The 23,475-nt window shown below is 43.5% G+C and overlaps 1 protein-coding gene, 1 long non-coding RNA gene and 1 other non-coding gene across 3 annotated transcripts in view; 2 read left to right on the plus strand and 1 right to left on the minus strand.

The window, feature by feature from the left end:
* The window catches only part of LOC142661156 (uncharacterized), a 6,946-nt gene extending 3,522 nt beyond the window's left edge, over window positions 1–3,424 (minus strand). The window contains exon 1 of the long non-coding RNA XR_012850653.1: window positions 3,347–3,424. This is a non-coding gene — a long non-coding RNA (uncharacterized LOC142661156). The remainder of the gene's footprint in view (window positions 1–3,346) is intronic.
* Window positions 2,525–20,533, plus strand: WDR88 (WD repeat domain 88). Its single transcript, XM_075838448.1, has 11 exons — window positions 2,525–2,688; window positions 6,206–6,316; window positions 7,410–7,498; window positions 8,166–8,229; window positions 8,305–8,443; window positions 9,312–9,441; window positions 11,053–11,237; window positions 11,830–11,912; window positions 19,063–19,131; window positions 19,412–19,504; window positions 20,268–20,533. The coding sequence occupies exons 1-11, from the start codon at window positions 2,602–2,604 to the stop codon at window positions 20,412–20,414; spliced, it is 1,197 nt and encodes a 398-aa protein (XP_075694563.1). The 5' UTR covers window positions 2,525–2,601; the 3' UTR covers window positions 20,415–20,533.
* A 2,037-nt stretch (window positions 20,534–22,570) lies between these two features.
* On the plus strand, window positions 22,571–22,644 carry TRNAT-AGU (transfer RNA threonine (anticodon AGU)). The gene has a single exon. It is a non-coding gene; the product is annotated as a tRNA-Thr (tRNA).
* Window positions 22,645–23,475: the final 831 nt, after the last annotated feature.

The following is a 23,475-nucleotide window of genomic DNA, read 5'->3' on the forward strand; positions in this document are numbered from 1 at the left end:
CGGTGGCCTCTATAGGGAGAAAATAATATTACATGGAGGCCATGCAGATGAATGGCTTTCCATATGATACGTCAAAGGCCCGAGTCGGCCAGAGTATGAGCGGCTGCTTCTTAGCGACTCTCCCCTCTGGATCATAGAGGGTCCCTTGTGGTTCCTTTGGCTTTGTCCAGCTCTACCTTTTGGCCTTGCTCTTTGTCTTGTATTACAGCCCAGGCCCATTCAAGTTATTGCGGCTGACTTGCAATACCAGATCAAGCCCACGGATGAACATGGCGCTGTATTTATACAGGCCAAAGGGGTTACATTCTCAATATGTATGAGGATCCCAATGGTCTTGCCCGCAGCAATCGCATATATCCATTGTATATGCCAGTGGGCTGCAGTATCAAGCAAAGGCTTATGTATGGACACTGTCTGGATTATAATCATTGAAGCCGCTCTGGTAATTGGCGGGGGTCCAACCCACACCCATCATATATTGATGGACTATCCTACGGTTTCTTTTCCCAGAAAACCAGTTTATAGGAATTTTACTGTAAACACAGATACGGTGGCATGCCAATCGCAGCCGATGGCTGAGAACAGAGAGAAATCGCTTTATATTAAATGGGAAACGTTAATCGTCAGTTTTGCCTTTTAAACTTTGAATATATGTAATTATCTGTGAAACGTCCGCGGTTGCTGACCACGAACTCCTCTCATCCTGTCGACGCCTTTCTCTCCAAAGAAGCCAGCACATGCGGCCGTCCTGTCCACTAGGGTGCGCGCCCGAGTTCAGTCCAGTCTTAAAGAGCTGAAAGTGCAAAATTGAGCTGATTGCTCCCAGATCACCCTGGACTATACGAAGGGCTCTGCCCCTTCCTTCCTTGCCTGAGCGTTGTTTGTACCTTCCCATGTCAGTCTTTGAAAATGGTTCCTTGAGTGTTCTTCAGTTCCCAGTGTTCCCGTTCCTGCTAGCTGTATCCTGTGCTACCGTGTTTCTGTGCTGTACGGAGTTGGAGTCGTGTTGTCGCCTGCTACACCCGCTGTGTTTCATCGCACCTGTTGTCTGCCTGCTGCCAGAGTTCCATCTGAGCCTAAACCATCGCTACTGTCTGAATTGTCACCGATACCTTTATCTGAAATATAGACATTGACTTTGTACCCTGTTTGGCCAGCTGCTATACCGCTACGGCTGTACGGCCCAGTGGGTCCACATACCCACAGACCGTGACGATCTGTGGATGATTGTCCGGTTAGGAGCCCTTACTATATGTGGCTCTTATTACCATAGATTTCCAATAGAACTTGTATAATGCTGGATCATCATTTTTTCCAGGCTATGGGCACTTTAAAAAAAGCAACAACAAAAAATGCTCCAATGCTGACCTGTGTCAGACTAGAAGCTCCATGGTTACTTGTAGGTCTTCATAGGAGCTGCATACGCAAAAAAGAATATTTTTCAAAATTATTTTAGATGCACTGGAGAAATAAAAATATGTTGCATGTAATCTGTTGCTGACCGCCAGCACGTCCTACAAACCGGCAGCCACGCACGCAGGACGCTTTCTTCATGCCGGCGTCTCCCTCCCTAGAGACGCCGGCACGCGCTGCTGCTCCCCTTGGTGTCCCGTAGGGTGTGCGCGCATCAGTGTTTAGTTCTCCAGCCAATCCCTTCACACCCTGGACTATAAAATGGACTCTGCCCTCTTCCTCCTCGCCTGAGCGTTGTTCTGTCTACCCATGTTCGTTAGCAAATGGCCCCTTAGTTGTATCCTGTTCCGAGTGTTCCCGTATCCTGCTTCCGGTATCCCATAATTGCTCCTGACCGAAGTCTTGTGTTTAAGTCTAGTTCATCCTCTGTGCCAAGCGTCACCGGTCACGACAAGTCTCTTTCCGACCCTTTAAAATAGCATGAATGTGGTGAATTTCAAAGGTAAGTTTAGATGAAATAAATAAAATTGGGCCACTACTTTTAAGGGGTCTAAAAATCCTTGTTGCGACTTTGGCTGCGACACAGATCGCGTGCTGAAAGATCGCTGTGTGGCCCTGCCTGCGTTGCAGCTAATGAAAATCAATGTGGCCGCGATGTGACCCACAGGTTGGCGCGACACGACCGTAGTAAAAAAAAACAGCAGGTTTTTGTTTTTTTGCGTCGGTTTCTTCAACCGGCCGGTGATAAAACGGCAACATTTACTTTCATAGCCTGCGATGCAAGCAGGGCGAAATAGCGTTGTTTTTTTTGTCGTGTGATTTGTGTTGCAGCCAAAGTCACCGTGTAGGCCGGCACCTAGTCTAAAGGTTTTCATTAAATTTTACGTGTTCCCTAATGTGTCATTCCTAAAATACAGGTTACCCTGAGGTATCTCCTGCAAGTTGCAACCAGAATATAGATTAGTATTTAATAAAGTGGACAAAACAACCTCCCTCATCTTATATGGTAAGTGAAGGGCAGGACTAAGTGAGTTTGCACTTTAGTTAAAAGGTAGAAACTACCACAAAGTCGCCTATAGATGGCGCGTTACTACAGTAGTTTGGGCCAGCGCGGCCTCTGTAGCTAGTTGCTATAGGGACGAAAACTCCGGACGTGCTGCCGATAGTCTAGCTGCGTTGTATGGGGAGATGCCGCTAAACGGAAAGCGAAGCCTTCTTGACATGGAGACGAAAACGAGCGCGGAGAACGTGTGGCACAGTGAGAAATTATCCCAGGTCGTCGTCTTTCAGCAGCACTTTCCTAACGCCAGTGTATAAAACGCAGCGCATTAGAATTGATAGATAAGTGTTTGCCCTTAGCAACCAATCAGATTGCAGCTTTCGTTTTCAAAGGCAGTTAGAAAATGAAAGAAGCAAGCTGACTGGTTGTTTTGGGCAATCCTTTTTTTTTTCTCACTAAACTTTATATATAAGTTTCACAGTAAGCAAAGCTTCAGGTATATAAAAATGACTTCCATTGAGGTATATTTCTAGGGCTGCTAATCAATACTAGGGTACTGGTGCCAGTAGTGTTTCTGCCACATCTACAATCTTTCCGGCATAACAGTAAGGCCTCATTTACACGAGCGTATGCGTTTTGCGCGCGCAAAAAACGCTGCGTTTTGCGCGCGTATGCATGGCGTATGCACTGCGTATACGCAGCCTTGTTGCGTTTTAAACGCGCAAAAGGCATTTGACAGCTCCGTGTGTCATGATGCGCGGCTGCGTGATTTTCACGCAGCCGCCATCATAGAGATGAGGTAGTCGAGGCCCGTCACTGTCCAAGGTGCTGAAAGAGCTAACTGATCGGCAGTAACTCTTTCAGCACCCTCGACAGTGAATGCCGATCACAATATACACCAACCTGTGAAAATAAAAAGACTTTCATACTTACCAAGAACTTCCTGCTTCCCCCAGTCCGGGCTCCCGGCCGTTGCCTTGGTGACGCGTCCCTCTCTTGCCATCCGGCCCCACCTCCCAGGATGACGCCGCAGTCCATGAGACCGCTGCAGCCTGTGATTGGCTGCAGCTGTCATTTGGACTGAACTGTCATCCCGGGAGGTTGGACCGGAGTTATCGGTAAGTCAGAACGTCTTTTTTTTTTTACAGGTTCATGGATTTTCGGAGCGGAAGTCACTGTCCATGGTGCTGAACCAGTTTAACGTCGCACGCGCGTATAATACGCTCGTGTAAATGAGGCCTAAGACTTGATTTCCAGGTTGCATCCTGATGTTTGCACCTAGTGACAACCCCAAAATTATAATGCAATTATGTTGCTCATAGCAACCAATAAGGTTCTGCAGTTTTCTAGCGCAGGTTTGGAATATATATAGTCAAAATAATACCGCCACAAAGTGCATAAATATATACCGTATAGGGCAAAATTAGGCTTCGTTCACATCTGCGTCAGGGTTCATGTCGTGGGTTCTGTCAGACTTTTCCTTTAGGGAAACCCACGAACAGAAACCAAATGGAAACCATAGCTTTCCGTTAGCTTTACCATTGATTTAAATGGTAACGCTTCCATAGCGAATGATTTCCGTTAACAGAAACCTACGGAACAGAGAGAAACAGAAACCATTCGCAACGGAAGCGTTACCATTGAAATCAATGGTAAAGCTAACGGAAAGCTATGGTTTCCATTTGGTTTCTGTTCGTGGGTTCCCCTGACAGAAAGGTTGTCCGCACTTAACGGAATTGCAGAAAATTTCTGCAGCAATTCCGCAGAATCTAGCAGGATTTCCGCTACGAAAAAACGGCTCAATGGTGCGTATTTTGCGGCGTTTTTCACATTGTTATGAGATGGCGACATCTCTGAAAAACGCAGCAATTCAGTCCACTTTCTGCAGCAGGAATTGACATTCTGCGGTATGAAAAATACGCACCGCGGGTCAATTTCTGGTCGGAAATTTTACGCAGCGTGTGGAAAAGATTTGTTAAAGCTCGTAAGGATATAGAAAATATGTATGTAGCAAATTTATTTATATAAAAAAAGAAATAACGATTTCCCACAGACTAATACCAGTAAAAAAACACTACCTGGCCAGGTAAAGAGATTGCTTCAACAAGGTATATTACGTACAATTATATGTCAAAGTAATTGAATAAAGTGCTTCAGGTTACGGCTGTTTCTTGAGGAAATCGTCCTCTTCTCTCGTCCGTGACGGAGATATCCAGGTTTGAAGTGCAAACTGCAACTTTTGTATAGATATGAAAAAAGGGCCAGGGTAGCGATTACCACAGCGTGGTTAGTGGCGTGGTGCTGCATACAACCACGCCGGAAGTATGCGGTGCGATGACGTCTCTCACCACCGTGCAATTAGCTAACGCGTTTCATCCAATCAGGGACTTCATCAGAGGCAGTCAATCATGTTCACAGAGTTAGCTGTTTTTATAGCGGACATTTAAAGGTACAATGCCTATTTAAATGTCCCATTCATTTCCACACAGGGCGTTGTTTCCAATAGGTCTTTAATATAAACATTTAATCATAATTCAAGTAAACATACGTTTTGTGCGGCCAGATAGCCATAAGGGCATGGCCACACGTAGCGGATTTCTTCCGCAACTGTCCGCATCAATGCCGCACAGAATCTGCGTTGCAGATTCTGTTGCGGATCTGCCCAAAATGTGCAGTAAATTGATGCGGACTAGCTGCTGCGTATTGAGGTGAAAGTGCTTCCCTTCTCTCTATCAGTGCAGGATATCAGTGCAGGATAGAGAGAAGGGACAGCACTTTCCCTAGTGAAAGTAAAAGAATTTCATACTTACCGGCCGTTGTCTTGGTGACGCGTCCCTCTTTCGGCATCCAGCCCGACCTCCCTGGATGACGCGGCAGTCCATGTGACCGCTGCAGCCTGTGATTGGCCTGTGATTGGCTGCAGCCTGTGATTGGCCTGTGATTGGCTGCAGCCTGTGATTGGCCTGTGATTGGCTGCAGCCTGTGATTGGCCTGTGATTGGCTGCAGCCGTCACTTAGACTGAAACGTCATCCTGGGAAGCCGGACTGGAGACAGAAGCAGGGAGTTCTGGGTAAGTATGAACTTCTATTTTTTTACAGGTTGCTGTATATTGGGATCGGTAGTCACTGTCCCGGGTGCAGAAACAGTTACTGCCGATCGCTTAACCCTTTCAGCACCCTGGACAGTGACTATTTACAGACGTCTCCTAGCAACGCTCCCGTAATTCCGGGAGCCCCATTGACTTCCTCAGTCTGGCTGTAGACCTAGAAATACACATAGGTCCAGCCAGAATGAATAAATGTCATGTTAAAAAACCAATACGCTCCGCAGCACACATAACATGTGCATGACAGCTGCGGACTTCATTGCAGAATTTTGAATCTCCATTGAAGTCAATGGAGAAATTCCGCAATGAGTCCGCAACCAGTCCGCCACAGGTCCGCAACATCCATTGTATGCTGCGGACACCAAATTCCGCACCGCAGCCTATGCTCCGCAGCGGAATTGTCCGCAACGTGCAAACGAACCCAACCACAAAGCTGTGGAAGGCAATGGAGAAACGGGTCCCCTGCGGAATTCCAGAGCAAATCCGCTACGTGTGGCCATGCCCTAATGGTAATCCTTATATAAAGATATATAACTCTCAAGGTGCCAAGTAACCCTCGTTCTTATATATAAAAAAAATAATGAGGAATACATAAATAGTATTACGTTAATCTCACCGGATTCTTTTGTTACTGATATTGAATTATTTTATATTATGTTCTATAATTAAATGATCTGTTTTGCAGGTTCCTTTTAGAATCGTGAAGGGGCACAGAGGGGCTGTGAGTTCCTGCCATTTCTGTTTTGAGGATACAAAAATCCTATCAAGTTCCCATGATGGAACAGCAAAACTGTGGGTAGGTTACCTCTGAGTGCCTCAGGTACTACGCTTTTATATGTGACTTTGTGGATGTTAACATATTGGTGTATTACAATGCTTTACCTTTAGTCCGACATCCAGTAGTCTGAACAATTAATGACTGGGCGCCCAGGAGAAGAAAAATGACTGATGAAGATGAAGTTTCTGCCGTCCTCACCCTCCCGGCTGCATTACGGAGCAGTTGTATTTAATATTTTGCTCTTAACCTGCTATGGGCCCAAACTGTTCTTTTGTACGCTGGTATTCTCGATAAAGACGCCTGCACACAGAGTCTAAAGGTTTTTTAGGGACTCAGTGTGCCGCCGCACATTGTCCATGCACAGAGCTTTGCAACATGTTAAGGTTCAAGAAGGGGTCCGTCAATTGAGACCCCCTTTATTAGCCAGAGTAGAGTAGCTGCTGCAAAGAGAAGTTCTCATGCTGACGGGTGGCTGTTGTCCAGTGAAATCAATGGAGATTTATGGATCTAGAATAAAAAATGATCACCTATCCATAATAGGTGATAATTGTGTGATCGATCGGACCCCCAATAATCCAGAGAAGGAGTCCCAAACCCCCTCTTCCTCCTCACAGCTCAAACGCAGTGAGTAGGACAATGAATGAAGCGGCGCTCAAGCATGTGCTTTATTGAAGGTCTATGGGTATGATGGGAACAGATGAGCACAATGCTCGGCTGTTTCCGTCAGGCCCAGAGACATTGAGCGCATGCTCGTTCTCCATTTCAGCTCCTTCTCACTGTGGGGGTGTAGTGAGGAGGATCTGGGGGTCCAGGACCCCATTCTCACAATCATTGGGGGCAGTTATCACCTATCCTGTAAATAGGTGATAATTGTTGATTCTGGAAACACACTTTTAATGGTCACCATGCTGTGTAATGCTTGATTTCTTAGCGATGACAGCTGTTTGCTAAGGGTTTCAGCGTCGGGAGCCCCATAGATTATATTTTAGGGGGTCGGCCCACAGAAAAGAGGTTGTCCAAACCAGAAACCCCCTTTGAAGTGTACCTCCATTTTAACAGAATGTGATTTCTATTGACTGGATGGAATTTTTGCGGTTTCTTTTTTTTTTAGGATTTCTCTACCTGTTCCTCTATCTGTGAGTTTAAAGATGAACACACTGGTCCTATCTCTGAGTGCAATCCAACAGCTGACAACAAAAGGTAAACATTTTTTGGATTTAAAGGTGTTGTCTTAAAGAGAGTTGTTATGACGGAGGGAAGCAGCGCCCGGACATTTATTTCCCATTGAGGTGGCCGCTGCGGGAGAAATATAGCTTATAGGAATATGGACAGGGGTAGAATTCGATTTGTGCAACCATTAAACCGTTCTGCATGTAGTTCATGTTGAAAGTTTTATGGTGCATGAAGAGAACGAGGTGCTGTATACTGAAGAGACCATCGACTGCTTGCATATGGCTGGCGTTGGGTAAAACAAGTGTAGGATCTAGACCAGTGCGTTGCAACCTCTGGTTCTCCATATGGTAAAGATTGCTATGGCAGTGGTTACAGGATGCCTTGCGATGCTTTATTCTTTTTTGCTCTAAAAGTAACAAGTGTGAGTTCTGTACAGTTGGGTATTATCTCTGGCCCGTGTTCTCAGAGGTGTCACCATCAGAAGTGCCATATATAGGACCGTATGTCAGAACTTTGACACATTAAGGCCTTATTCATACGAACAGGTGTCAAATCGTGCCATGAAAAACGGCCATTTCTCACGGACGATTTGCATCCGTGCGGGACCCATTCTCACGGATCCCTCATAGACCAGTCTTCTTGCAGTTAATATGTCCCCTTCCAGTGTGATAATAATATTTCTCTTGTGCTCTAGGATGGTGACATCATCTTATGACAAAACTGTGAAGCTATGGGATATGCAGACCGGGAAAGCACTGGTATGTCCTGTTACTTAATGACTGCTATGACACGACTGAATATATATATATATATATAATATTTTCTGTTACCAGTGGTCGGTGAGTCTGGATGGCCTTGTTACATCGTGTAATGTTTCAGGAGATGGGAAGTACATCGTATGTGGCGTGGATGTGGACAATGGCGTCTGTATCATTGATTGCGCAACAGCTTCTAAAGTAATGTCTATTAACGGTAAGCCCCTCATTAATGATATATATAAGTGCAGGGGTCCCCAACCTGTGTGACGTTGTGAGCCACATACAATACAGGGCGTTTATCAGCAGCCAGACCGTTGTGTGTTGTGATAGAATATGGTCCCGAGATTTATTTTTTCTTGGGTGACAAGAACATCCCACGTCTCCTTTTGGGTAAAGCGTTTTCTTCAGCCTTGACCTGTACTGGCTGGACTCTAGACACGAGTTACAGATTGGGAACTACTCTTAGTTTATTACAAATAAACTTATGACCCTTGATCTATTATTATTTATATTTACTACACTGTATTCTTCCTATTAAGCATAATTTATCTTTTGACAAAACGTTGGCATTGAAATCTACATGAAAAGACAAACCGTTTTGCCAATACTTGGCTTCCTTTATTTTGTACGTATTTTGAGCTATTGGTATCTTGTTTTCTTCATTCGTATACAAAGCTGCTTTCAAAATTCTGCTGGTTGCTCTTGGAAACAGACAGCAGTTTAGCTCCGCCTTCTGTCAGACATGTGATCTAATAGCTTAACTCTCTCACAATAAACACAAGATAAGTAAACCAAAGTGTTGGTAAAGGTACGCAATTTCTTTGTGGGTTTAAACCCCCTCCCCTATTTTATGACACATAGGAGTTGTCACTATCCTTCTACCACACAGCGGAGATATAGGGGAATAAAGGTCTACTAAGTCTAATGGGAATGTTTCCAATTCTTACCAGACATCCTACTATCATATAGGTTGTAATAATCTACTGATGTTGTGCCATGGCAGGGTTTATGGGGTTAATGTATAACAAAAAACACGCCATTTTTCCTAACTAATAAAACATTATTCATCTTCTCTCTTTCAGACCATCACACGTCCACCATAACAAGATGTTGTTTTGATCCAGAAAGTAAAAGAATTTGTTCTGTGTCATCTGACAGATCTGTAAAATTGTGGGACATAACCGCAAAACGTACAACTATCCAATTAAACCGGTAAGAAACAATACATTTAATAGGTTCTAATGGAGTCTCAGAGCAAGTAATCGGGATGTGGTACGAATTTTTGAAAGGGTAACTAAACTTTCAGAAAACTTCTGACATAGTGACATGTCAGAAGTTTTGATCGGTGGGGGTCCGAGCACAGAAACAACCACCGATCGCTAAAACGAAGCGGCAGAAGCACACGGGTGAGTGTTGAGCCGATTGGTTTCTGATCGGCTTTTCTCGGAAAGTTAATGTAATGTGTACAGACTCAATAGAAAGTCTAAGGGCCTATACACCAACTGCTCGACTTTTGAGAAAAGCTGATCAGAAACTAAGTGGCTCACATGAGCGCTTCTGCCGCTTCGTTTTAGCGATCTGTGGGGGTCTCAGTTCTCGGACCCCCAACGATCAACACGTCTGACATGTCACTATGACATGTCAAAAGTTTATACCCTATAAAGTTTAGAAAGTTGCAATCCGTTTCCCAATTCCTGTCCCTGGAGCCATTTATGAAAGTATAGAACACGTTTAGGCTGCGTTCACACCGCTGTCAGCCTCCGTCAACAGTTCCATCATTTTTGACAGAAAGATTAGTGATGTTTGCAGCACTATTTTTCCAGTCACAACAACAGACGCCACGTCGGAACCCAATGAACCCATTGTAAGTGAATTGCGCTGTTGCTATTCATCGTGCGATGTATCCGGTAATGCATTTTGGCTTCTATTTTAAGCTGGAACCACAACGCAATTCTCAACCTAGCCTTTAGGTGGTATATAATTTTCTGTGACGCAGCAGGGCTTAGATTTGGGTGCTGTCCTGGTATTACATCACAGCCCCATTCTAGTGAATATGACTGTGTTGACGTTCCTGTAGGAGTGAGTGACAATGGTGAAGGTCCGGTGGACATCTTCATTGTCGCAGATTCTGTCGTTTTTGCGGCATTCACCGCTATTTTGTCCAGCAAAGTGACGGAAACTATGATGGAAACCCTTCAAAGTCAGTAGGTTCTTTGGGTGCCGTTGGTTTCCGTCATGCGTCGGATCCAATGTTTCCGATATTCTCATTGTTCTGCTCCTATGATGGAGCAGACAATGGAACCTGGAACGCAGATTTGAACACAGCCTAAAAACCCCAAAAAACAAAGAGGCCGCTTTGCTTAGAACTGCCGTCCCTTTCTTCTAGACATTGCTGGCGTAATGGTCATATCTCCACCAATCAGACATTTATGGCATATCCTATGACAGGGGTCAGCAACCTTCGGCACTCCAGCTGTTGAGAAACTACAACTCCCAGCGTGCTCTGACCTGCCAAATGCTTTTATTCTAGCCAAAGGCTGTCATGGCATGCTGGGAATTGTAGTTTCGCAACAGCTGGAGTTTCAAAGGTTTCTGGCTCCTGTCCTAGGGATATGCCATCATCGTCTATCCTCAGAATACCCCTTTAAATCTGTTCAGAAATCTTTCTTATGTGTAGGTTGATTTTTCTCGTTGTATCAGAAAATGAAAAGGCCGCAATCTGGAAAATTCCATGATATGAATCACATGCCTAGGATGTGTCTCTGCTCTGTCATTGTACCAGGTAAAATTTTAATACACATTATTATATTCTTTTTATTGCAGAGCACACAACAACGTTATTTCAGACTGTGGCTTCAGTTTTAGTGGCCGCTCTTTGTGTACAGCGTCTTGGGACAAAGGTTTAAAGATCTGGGATGTTAACACTGGAGAATTTCGCCACCACGGACCAGATCGTCTCCTCAACGCCCACACGGGATCCGTCAGCTCCTGTGTGTTCTCTCAGGACGGTAAGTTAAATTGGAAGTACTTTCCTTTGTATTTATTTCCATCAGGTTTATTTGCTTTTTGGCAGTCTGATTATTACTCATTATAAGATAATTGGTGGAGAAAAACAGATTATGACGGATCACAGCGAGTTACAATGAATCTGTCATATCCATCTTGGATTCTGTAAAAAAGGAAGCCATAATGCCAGTGTGATCAGAGCCTAAAGGTCCTCTTACCCTGGGCAGTGTAAACGAGCACCGATCAACAAGACAGCTCGTTGATCGGCGCTCGTTTGCTCCTTTCACAAGGAGCTAGTATGAGGGCAAGTGCTCGTTACTCCGATCGCTCGTCCCCATACATTATCATCATGTCGGCAGCACGGCTCCCTGTTTACACACCAAGATGTGCTGCCGACAACCATAATATTTCTGATTTTTAAAACGATACAATCAGCAGATGAACGAGCGTTTGCCCGATAATTGACCCGTGTAAAAGGGCTTTTACTGTTATATAGCACTAAATAGTATGTATCAATATGGAAAATACATGAGATGCAAATCGTAACCAATGTCCTTCTGAGACACGTAATATCATGGTATTCTGCCCCCCCAGCTTCTGTCCTATTATCTGGAGGATATGATAGAACAATTGTCCTCTGGGATGTGCGCTCCAAGTGCAAGAAGCTTGTGTTGAAGGTATGTTATCCTAGTTACAGGTGAACTGCATGTTATTGAATCCTATCTATCTATCTATCTATCTATCTATCTATCTATCTATCTATCTATCTATCTATCTATCTATCTATCTATCTATCTATCTATCTATCTCATATCTATCTATCTATCTATCTATCTATCTATCTATCTATCTATCTATCTATCTATCTATCTATCTATCTATCTATCTATCTATCTATCTATCTATCTATCTATCTATCTGTCTCTCTGTCTCTCTGTCTCTCTGTCTCTCTGTCTCTCTGTCTCTCTGTCTCTCTGTCTCTCTATCTCATATCTATCTATCTATCTCATATCTATCTATCTATCTATCTATCTATCTATCTATCTATCTATCTATCTATCTATCTGTCTCTCTGTCTCTCTGTCTCTCTGTCTCTCTGTCTCTCTGTCTCTCTGTCTCTCTGTCTCTCTGTCTCTCTGTCTCTCTGTCTCTCTGTCTCTCTGTCTCATATCTATCTATCTCATATCTATCTATCTATCTATCTATCTCATATCTATCTATCTATCTATCTATCTCATATCTATCTATCTATCTATCTATCTATCTATCTATCTATCTATCTATCTATCTATCTATCTATCTATCTATCTATCAATTCAATTCAATTCAAAGAAGCTTTATTGGCAGGACCAAATACATATTAGCATTGCCAAAGCAAGTAAGAAGTAAGGGAATGAGGGATAGGGACTGAGGGATTGGGGGATAGGGACATATCTAGGGTCGGGGTTATACAAGTCCATGGCATATCATGTCTCTCTCAGTTTATGGCATGCAGTGACATATTGTGCCGCTGTGCCCACTGTGGTTTCCTCTTCACCCAGCAGGATGTAGAGTTTCTCTTGCTCTTCCATGGAGCTGAAGTCCGGTAAGAGATCAGAGAGTTTCCTGAAGTGAGTGTCCCTTACTGCTGAGTATTTGGAGCAGTGTAGCAGGAAGTGGGCCTCATCCTCCACGGCCTCCTGGTCGCACTGTTGGCACAGTCGGCTCTCCCTGGGCTTGTAGGTCTGTCTGTGGCGCCCGGATTCGATGAGCAGGTTGTGGGCGCTCAGTCTGTAGCGGCTCAGGATCTGTCTGTCTCTGGGGTTTGGCAGTTTCTCCAGATATGGCGCCAGTTTATATTCCCGCTGTAGACTCCGGTATATTGTCAGTTTCTGGGATGTCTTTATGTCGTTCCTCCAGTCACTGATATACTCCTCTTGGCCTTTGTTTATTGTCTTCTTGATTTCGGCTTTTGTGAGGCCGCGCTGGGTGACATTTTCTTCAGGCCGGGTCAGGGTGAGATGTTCTGGGGGGCCTGGTTTACCTGGGACCCCTTGGTGTAACAGGGCTTTATGGTGATAGGAACTTTGCCTGCTGCTGTGTAGATGGGCCCAGAATGATAGCGCCCTCTTCTGGATTGTGAGGTGTAGTGGGAATCTGCCCAGTTCTGCCCGACAGGCACTATTTGAGGTGCTCCGATGGACTTGGAGAAGGTGTTTGCAGAATTCTAGGTGGAAGATTTCTGTTGGGCTGGAATCCCACCTTGACCGGTCTGGGTATGTGTCCGGACCCCAGACTTCACTGGCATACAGGAGGATTGGGGAGATGATGGAGTCAAAGATTTTCAGCCAGACCGTCACTGGTGGTTTGAGATGATAGAGTTTTCGTCTGATGGCATAGAAGGTTTTGCACGCCTTGTCTTTCAGAATCTCTATGGCTTGTTTAAAGCTTCCTGATTGGTTGATTTCTAGGCCCAGGTAGGTGTACCTGTCGGTCGCTGTGATTGTGGCGTTATTTAGTGTGAAGGTCGGGTGCCTGGGGGATTTTGAGTTTCTCTTCTGGAACACCATGATGTTGGTTTTCTTTGCATTGATGGGTAGTGCCCACGTGGAGCTGAATTTTTCTAGGATTTGCAGGTTGTCTTGGAGACCTTTCTCGGTTGGTGATAGTAACAGAAGGTCATCTGCATACAGCAGGAATTTCACCTGGGTGTCATGGAGGGCGAGACCTGGTGCTGAGGAGGATTCCAGAGCTGTGGCCAGTTCATTGATGTAGATGTTGAAGAGCGTTGGACTGAGGCTGCAGCCTTGTCTGACTCCTCGGCTCTGCTGGAAATCGGCCGTTCTTCTGCGCAGGGTGTAGATGTGGTCAGTGGTGCGGTGGTTTGGCATGAACCCAGCTTGGCTTTGGTGGAGGACATTGTGCTGGGAGAGGAAGCTGAGGATTCTCTTATTCAGGATGCTGCTGAACAGTTTCCCCAGGTTGCTGCTGACACATATCCCTCGGTAGTTGGCCGGGTCGTACCTGTCCCCACTCTTGTGGATTGGTGTTATAAGGCCTTGGTTCCAGATTTGCGGGAAGTAGCCGGCACTCAGCACCATATTAAATAGTTTGACTATTGCGGCCTGTATTTCTGGCGGGCTGTGTTTTATCATTTCTGGTGAGATTCCGTCTAGGCCGCTGGATTTTTTACACCTTATGTCTGAGGTTCTCTCTGTTACTTCTTGCAGTGTTATTGGTGTATCCAGGGGGTTTTGAGAAACTTTAAGTGTTTCCTCCATCGCCTTCAATTTTGATATTATTTGTTTTTGTTCTTGGCTTTGTTCTTCTTTCGGGATATCTTTGTAGAGGTCCCTGAAATATTGGAGCCAGATGTTGCCATTTTGAATATGAAGGTTGTTTTTCTTGCAATTTTTGCCCATGTGTTTCCATAATTCCCAGAACGAGTTGTCATGGAGGGCATCTTGGAGTTGGGTAAGTTTGGTGGAGATGTGCCTTTGTTTTTTCTTTCGGAGGATGGTCTTGTATTGCCTCTGTATGTTGCTGTAGGCCTCCTTCAGACCGGTGTTGTTTGGGTCTCGGTGCTTCTTATTTGAGGCATTTCTTAGGGTCTTCCGTACTTCTTTGCACTCACGGTCAAACCAACCGTTAGGATGTATTTCTTGTGGCCTCTTGTAGTCACATCTTTTCAGGTCAGACTTCTCTGCCATGGTATAGAATATATTATTGAGGTCATTTACGGCCTGATTGACCCCTCCTGGGCTGGTCTCATACACCTTGTTGTAGAGGTTGTGAAGCATCTCCTGCACTTCTGGTCTGTTCATTGTCTCTTTATATTTTATAGTTGACGTTTTGGACCATTTATAAGATGGGGGCAGGTTGAAGAGGCCGGTTTGATGTGGTTTTTGTGCAGATGGTTTGGTTGTGGATTTGATGTATAGAAGTAATTGGTTGTGATCTGACAGGTGCGTTTGTGGAGTGACTATGAGTGCGCCAATGTTTGCGGGGTCCATGTCCGTGATGGCATAGTCTACTACACTGCTGCCTACATGGGAGTTTAGTGTATACCTTCCTAAAGAGTCTCCCTTGGTGCGGCCATTCAGTATGTGGAGTCCTAAGCTTCGACATAGATTCAGTAGTTTTTTCCCGCTTTTGTTGACGGTGCTGTCATAGCTGTTTCTCTCTTTCTGTAGGGAGTTATGACAGTCGGCCTCTGCTCCAAAGATGAAGATATTTCCATCATTGGTCAGGTAGTCTTTATCTCTCCCCGTTCTTGCATTGAGGTCTCCGTAGATGAGAACGCTGCCCAGGGTCTGGAAATGGGCGGCTTCCCTTTGTATAATCTCAAAGCTGTCTGGGTTGGAGTACGGGGACTCTGGCGGTGCGATGTACGTTGCGCAGAGATACATGTCAGACTGAGAGGTGAGGATGGAGCTGCCTATTCTTATCCAGATGTGGCTGTCTCCTCGCTTCACGGCTTTGATCTGCTCATGGAGCTCCTCCTTGTACCAGACTAATATTCCTCCTGAACACCGACCCTGCTTGATGTGTTTATTTTTCAGGGCGGGGACAGAGATTTCCCTGTATCCAGTGGGCACCAGGGACTCATTCTCTGTCCTAGTCCATGTTTCCAGGAGGATTTGTATATCGATATTTTTCAGTCTTTGGATGAAGTCTGGATCGTTAGTTTTGCATCCAAAGGCTGAGGCGTTGAGGCCTTGAATATTCCAGCTGCTGATTATAAAGGACGTCATTGTGTGTCCATATACCTTGTAATGAGCGGCGCTGTGTAGGACGGGCTGGAGATGTGACTGTTGGATGTGTTGTAGATGCTCTCGTGTTGTACAGTCACATTAGTTTTTTACATAGAGTGCTGAGCAGGGTCTTTATCATCTCCATGTCTCTGCTCTGCGTGTCTCTGTGTGAGGCAGGGGGTTTCCTCCATGTCTCTGCTCTGTGTGTCTCTGTGTGAGGCAGGGGGTTTCCTCCATGTCTCTGCTCTGTGTGTCTCTGTGTGAGGCAGGGGGTTTCCTCCATGTCTCTGCTCTGCGTGTCTCTGTGTGAGGCAGGGGGTTTTCTCCATGGCTTTTGCCTCTGTTGGTCTGACCTTGGGTAAAGGGGTTTTTCTCCTGGGTGTAGTGAGGTGTGTGGAGTTTGAGGTCTTTTCATTGTTAGTGATGTCTCCATGTTTTGGCTTTGGGTGGTGTGGGGTCCAGGTCTGGGGGGTCTGTTCAGCACAATGTCTTTCAGTTCTTTGGCCAGAAGGCTGACCCCTCGTTTGTTGAGGTGTTTGTCATCATACAGGTGGTGCTGCTCTATGGAGGGGTGTTGTGCCAGGCTGATGTTTGACATTGAGCTGATGTTCGCTGCCAGCTCTGTGTTGATGGCCTGGGTGATCTCGTTGGGTACATCTTTTCTTGGGAGCACGGATGATATAATTATTTTACTGTCAGGGAACTTTTGTTGTGCCGTCTTTGCTAGTTGGGTCAGTTGTTCTGCAATCTGCTGTTGCTGGTCTTGGAGGTTGTTTGTACCCGTGTGTATAATGAGATGGTTTGGATTGGTAAAATGTGGGTTATTGATGACTGATGTGACTTGTTGGATAGTTGCACAGTGAATTTTACTGACCCTTTTTCCTGGGAAGAGTCGCCGTGAATTAAGGTATTTGCCATTTGAGTCAATTATTAGGACAGTATCAGGACATTGTGACTTGCGGGTGGCTTGTCTGATGCTTGTGTCCTGGGTCCTGCTTGGTGGTGTTATGTGGTGCTGCTGTGGTTCTGTGCTGGAGGATTGGTTGGCGGTCGGCTTTGTACCCACTTGTATCGCTCTGTTTTCTCCTAGTTTGTTTTCATTAATTTCAGGAATATTTATTGGGTTTGGGTGATTTGATGTACTAGCGCCCTGGTCATTGGCAGTCCTTATGTCAGCGCTCTCCCTTGCTCCTAGACTTTGTGTTTGTGGTTTTAGATTTTCTATCTCTAATCTGAGCTTTGTATTTTCTTGTTGCAGCTCTCGGAGTGTACATTGTATTTCCTGCAGAGCTGATGCATGTTCACACTTCAGTTTGTTTATCTCTTTAATTACTTGGTCATTTGTGTTTTTGTCACCGAGATTTCTTTGAAGTTCTTCTTTGAATTGTACAAAGTCTCTTTCTAATTGAGATAAACAGTCTCTGAGGGTGTCGGGTGAGGGGTGTGGGACATTGGGACATTGGGACATGGGGCAGCGGGGGGGGGGGGGGGTGTCGCTGGAGATTGTCTCTGTATGTCCATCTCTGGTCTGGGTTGCTGGAGTTTGTTGTTCTTTGTAAGTTTGGGCCTGGTCTTTAATATGATGAAAGATTTCTTGGAATTCCTCTAGGTTGTCCTCATTGCCTTGTATGAGAACGTTGCCGTTATTGTATAGACTTATGGTAAGTGTAATACTCCCATCATTTCCTGGGTCTTTTATTCTGATCTGTCGGCCCTTATTGATGCCACACTTTGATATGTCCTTATAGTGCTGGCACAGGGCTGTGTGCCAGGCGGAGCGGTGCTCAGTGTAGAATAATACATTTGTTTTCCTCTTGACTTCTTCTTTAGAGGTAAAGTCAGCAAAAAGTGTCTCTGGATTGTGTCTGATTGTGGCATGTTTTACTGCTTTCCTCGCTTGAATGCTCCTCTGCTCTTCGGAGTATGTGATCTCCAAGGTGCCTGACCCCCTGTTGTCTGAATCTTCTATCCCAAACTCCGTCTTATGGACATTTACTTTATTCTGCATTTCTTGTTCTAAGTTGTGATTTTCCATTTTTAGATAAATCCTTATATCTATGGTGTTGTCTCTCTAGTAGGATTGTGTTGGTGTTGCAGGAAGTTCTTACCTTTTGGATGCTCAGTTCTCTGGACTCGGTCAGACTTGATGTTCTCTGCTGCAGTCTGTCCTCTAAGCAAAATTCTTGTTTTTTCTTTCAAATCTTTACATTTCTTATTTTTCATGAAGAACTTTTAGTCCTGCTTCCTACTGTCTTCCATGGAGTCTGTATTATCCAGGTTATGCCTTACAGTTTGCTCATTACAAGGTATATATTGATGTAGACTCAGGAGCTCATGTTCAGTGCTGCTTACTCCTTGGGAACCTATCTATCTATCTATCTATCTATCTATCTATCTATCTATCTATCTATCTATCTATCTATCTATCTATCTATCTATCTATCTATCATCTATCTATCTATCTATCTATCTATCTATCTATCTATCTATCTATCTATTTATCTATCTATCTCATATCTATCTATCTATCTATCTATCTATTTATCTATCTATCTCATATCTATCTATCTATCTATCTATCTATCTATCTATCTATCTATCTATCTATCTATCTATCTATCTATCTATCTATCTATCTATCTATCTATCATCTATCTATCTATCTATCTATCTATCTATCATCTATCTATCTCATATCTATCTATCTCATATCTATCTATCTCATATCTATCTATCTCATATCTATCTATCTATCTATCTATCTATCTATCTATCTATCTATCTATCTATCTATCTATCTATCTATCTATCTATCTATCTAATATCTATCTATCTATCTATCTATCTATCTATCTATCTATCTATCTATCTATCTATCTATCTATCTAATATCTATCTATCTATCTATCTATCTATCTATCTATCTATCTATCTATCTATCTATCTATCTATCTATCTATCTATCTATCTATCTATCTCTCTGTCTCTCTATCTCTCTGTCTCTCTGTCTCTCTATCTCTCTATCTATCGTCTCTCATGTCTATCTGTCTATCTTTTTATGTACTTTATAACTGTATTCTTTTCACATCGTTAGGGTCACACAGATTGGGTCCTGGATGTTGCATTGAGTGCCAATAAAAAGTGGATTCTTTCTTCTTCAAAGGTGAAAACAAGAGCTGCTTCTTCTCCATCCGCGATTATAGCCGTTTGTGAATAATGATGCTCATTAGAAGCACATGAATATTGAAATAAAATGATACTGCTGGCCCCATACATGACTGATTCTACAGCATGACCCATCGGACCATGTATGGCGGTGGTAATGAGCACTTTTACCTGTCCTCCAAATCTCGGAGCTACAGTCAGATGAAAGCAGTCATGTTGAAGATAAAAGCGATGTTCATGTGACTGCAGTGTACTTATTCATTTTTGTATCATCGCAGGACTCTACATTACGATTGTGGAACATAGAGAATCATGAAGAAATACCTGCTGTAATTGAAAACAAGAAAGCAATTGGCTCTCAGCTGTCTCAGGTAATTGCCCTTGTCAATAATTTAGAATTAGCAATGTTCTTAAAGGGGTATTCCGGTAATAACAAATGATCACTTATACACTGGATAGGTGATAACTGCTAGGTTGGTGGGGGTCCGACTGCTTGGACCCCCACCGATGACCAGAATGGAGCAGCGGTTGAGCATGTGCTCGGTCACTTTATTATATGTCAATGAGGGATGGATGGTCTGTGTTTTGTATTCTTTGTTAATAGTTGTAAACTTGAAAAGTTTTTAATGAAAAAAATGTATCATATTAAAAATAAAAAAAAGTCTATGGCACTGAGGAAAACAGCCAATCATAGTGCTTGGTAGTTTTTCCGTCAGTGCCTCAGACTTTGAATAAAGCGGTAGGGAGCATGCTCGACTGCCGCCCCATTCAACTCCTCCTGGCATCGGTCATGCGGCTAGGGGGAGTGGAGACGTGGGACCCCCGTTCTGGCGAGAGGTGATAATTTGTTATTACCGGAATACCTCTTTAAATAAGAGTACCAGAAGAAAATGTGCGGGTTCCCAATGTGCGTGTCCCCACAATGCTTTTGATAGGGCCCAAGTGCTCTAGACCAATCATTTGCATATGTTGTGTAAAATCGTTACTGACAGATTGGATGACCGGGGTTAGTGGGTGCAGATACATCTCCGCGTGTCACAAGGCAAAGATTTTTTTGCGATGTTTATGCAAAGTTTGGTTTTTCTTTAACTAAAAATCCATGTTTTTTTGTTGTTGTTTTTTTGCTTTTTTCAGTGTGAAGAATGTGAGAAGTTCTTTCCTGTCATGTACTGGGACAATGCAAACGTAATCACCAAATGCTTCTTCTGTCGCCTCTCTACCCCTTCTAATAGTATGCCCGCTATACCCACTGTGCCCCAAACCGGCACATGTGCCATGTGACATAATGTAATTATTCGATATTTTTTATAAGATTTTTTTTATTTTTATCCTAAACCAGGAAGGGATCTCAAAAATGGAGAATTACGAAATAAAAATGTCTATGTCGTTACACCTTCAAATCTGGTCTTGGTTCTCTCTAAAGTAATGTATATATATATATGTGTGTGTGTGTGTGTGTGTGTGTGTGTGTGTGTATATGTATCTAGCTGTGTAAGCCAAAACCTACATGTCAAGCTAAGAAGGAGGACATGATGGCCGTAATCTATATCCATAATATCTTTATTAATTATAACTAACAAACGTATCAAAAAGAGAGTTGAAAGGTGAGAGAAACAATATGGACAAGAAGATGGAATAAAAATCCAAGGACACAGAAACAATGTATCCGTCCATCCACGACAGGACTAGGTATGAGCAATAAAATCATATGTGCGCAGATCATACAGGTATAACCTATCTGGACACACTAAAATATACATCACACAAAGTGCTGCACACGTATAGAGAAAATATGGGAAAGCCCAAAAATGACCACAAAAAGTACCGAACTTTTCTCCGGGATACGACAGTCACTAAAATGAATATAATTTATCTACCCAGAGTATCGTAACAAATAAATAGATAATGTAATAGGCTATAGGCCTAGGCCGCCACCCAGGTATGTAAACCCAAGAAGGATAAAACGGGTGTAAAGGCTTATAGCATACCCATGAAAAAGCTATACATGATCAATGATGGCAGAAAGAGGCAATGAATCGAAATATGTACCCATGTTAATCAAATAGATATCAAGATTTTAGACAAAAGAACACATATCATTAACCACGATGAGGGAAGACCTGTAGGGGATGGGTGAAATATAAAAGCTAACCTCTGGGGGGCGCTATTGTATTTCACCCATCCCCTTTAGGGTTGACTGATGCCACTGTATGGCATAGTGTAAGTCACAGGCATCCGTTTAACGTATACGTCATGGGCTTTTCAATAGCTTTTCATGATGTGTAGCTTACGGGTGACGGATGCCTGACCGTGGCATTCATCACCCATAGGCTATAATGGTATCCGTTTAACGGATGTGTCATGAAAAGAGTCATGAGAGTTTGACGCATACGTTCAACAAATACCATTATAGCCTATGGTTGACGGGTGCCATTGAGCTTTTCCCGGCATACACGTCAAAGGTGGGCCAAAATACATGGTATCAACTGGACCTAAGTGTGTTAGGCCACAGCCAAAGTGGGCATGGGGGATTATTTGGCTATGGAGTTTTGTGACTACAAATAAATCTTCGCCGCACACAGAAGATAATAGCGAACCAAACTTGGCGATCTTATGTGTATAGGGGCAGATGTAGGAGGAAAGGGGCTGATCCTTTGTACCCATGGGACGTAAGTCACTGCCAGAAGTGCCTGGTGTAGCGGCTTATTCTCCTCGTTGAAATAAACGGCGAGGCGCGTATATTTATGGTGGAGTCGGGAGAGATGGCGGTCAGACAAATGTGCCCTCTCAGGTGTATGGCCGCCTTTACTCCCCTGAATCCAACTTATAAATAATATATCCTATATCAATAATATATATATTTTTATTGTTTTATAATATTTAATAACAAGGCTTTCTTCATATTTTTTATTTTTTTTTTTGTCTATCGTTTTAAATTGCATGAAAAATCCCATGTAAAAATTGCAGCGTTTTCTAAATGTAACCTGTATGTTTCCTGCCATTTTTTTGCCTAAAGGGCTTTTCCTGGCACCCATGTAGAAAAACGCCAGAAAAAACGCCACTGACCTCAAAAATGGTAAAAAATACAAAACGCTAAAATCTTGGTGCAGCGTCCCCCCCCCCCCCAAGAAAAACACAAACGCAGTGAAAAACGCCACTGAAAATGTCAAAACGCTGCGTGGGAAACCGGTTAACTTAATAAATAATACAAATAAATACATTAATATAAATAAAATTCATTCATACAATTTATTTCCAATAATGATTAAAAAAAATACTAAAACCAATAATGACTAAAATGAATAATAAGAACATTAAAAAAGAATTGTATTCAGTAAAATGGTTGAAAATAATAATAATAATAGTTTCCCATACCGCCATCTCCATGGTTACACTGTGTAGCTGAGGATGTGTATTTTGAGGCTGAGCCACCGTGCGGCGCTGTGGCTTAGTTGGTTAAAGCGCCTGTCTAGTAAACAGGAGATCCTGGGTTCAAATCCCAGCGGTGCCTTTTCCGCTTAACTCTATTTCGCCTCTTTCTTTTATTCTATTTTGTATTCATCAAATTGGCCTGATCGAGCTGAACATCGTATATATTTTTTCCCATCATTGTCATTATCCTTACACAGTAAATAATCAGGAAATCCTTATCTATACACCATCATAATTCCCTCTGCTCTCTGAAGAGTTTAGCGCTGAGTTTTCTTTGCTTGTAAATGAATATAATATGGAATATAATGATGTCATATCTCGTAATATTATAATATAGTCATAGATTCTAAACATTTTGCAATGTTAAAAAAGACCAAAGTATTGTAGGTATGAGACCTTTATTGGTTAAGCGGAAAAATGATGCTTGCCGTCTTTCCGAGCTCCTTCTTCAGGCGGCTTTACAAATGAACGTTGGAAACATTGCGTGGCGCGCCATCTAGTGGCAGAACAGAGGTTCCTGAAATCCATTGCTGTTCTCCCAGACTGGTCGGCGTGCGCATGTGACGTCATAAGGTAACGATGATTCACATGTTTGGCATTTATATTTAGAACATATGATCGCTTGTATTCCTGGCGTGTCGCAGACTCCTAGTGTGAATGATGTCAGAACAATCTCAGGTTTCCAGACAGTGCTCCATAACTGTGCTAGCGAAAGTATCCCCAAATCCCATCAACTATCAGAGAGTGCGCCCATAACTGTGCCAGCCACATTATCCCCATTAACTGCCAGAGAGTGCGCCCATAATTATGCCAGCCACATTATCCCCATTAACTGCCAGAGAGCACCCCCATAACTGTGCCAGCCACATTATACACATTAACTGCCAGAGTGCCCCATACCTGTGCCAGC

The sequence above is a fragment of the Rhinoderma darwinii genome, chromosome 9, assembly GCF_050947455.1.
Source record: "Rhinoderma darwinii isolate aRhiDar2 chromosome 9, aRhiDar2.hap1, whole genome shotgun sequence".
In the NCBI taxonomy this organism is placed as follows: Eukaryota; Metazoa; Chordata; class Amphibia; order Anura; family Rhinodermatidae; genus Rhinoderma; species Rhinoderma darwinii.

Bases quoted from the DNA above. Each gene is read 5' to 3' on its own strand.
- WDR88 (XM_075838448.1), top strand. From the start codon at position 2,602: ATGCCGCTAAACGGAAAGCGAAGCCTTCTTGACATGGAGACGAAAACG. The intron at 7,499-8,165 runs GTAAACATTTTT...CTTGTGCTCTAG, and splicing joins CCAACAGCTGACAACAAAAG to GATGGTGACATCATCTTATG. The intron at 19,132-19,411 runs GTGAAAACAAGA...GTATCATCGCAG, and splicing joins GGATTCTTTCTTCTTCAAAG to GACTCTACATTACGATTGTG.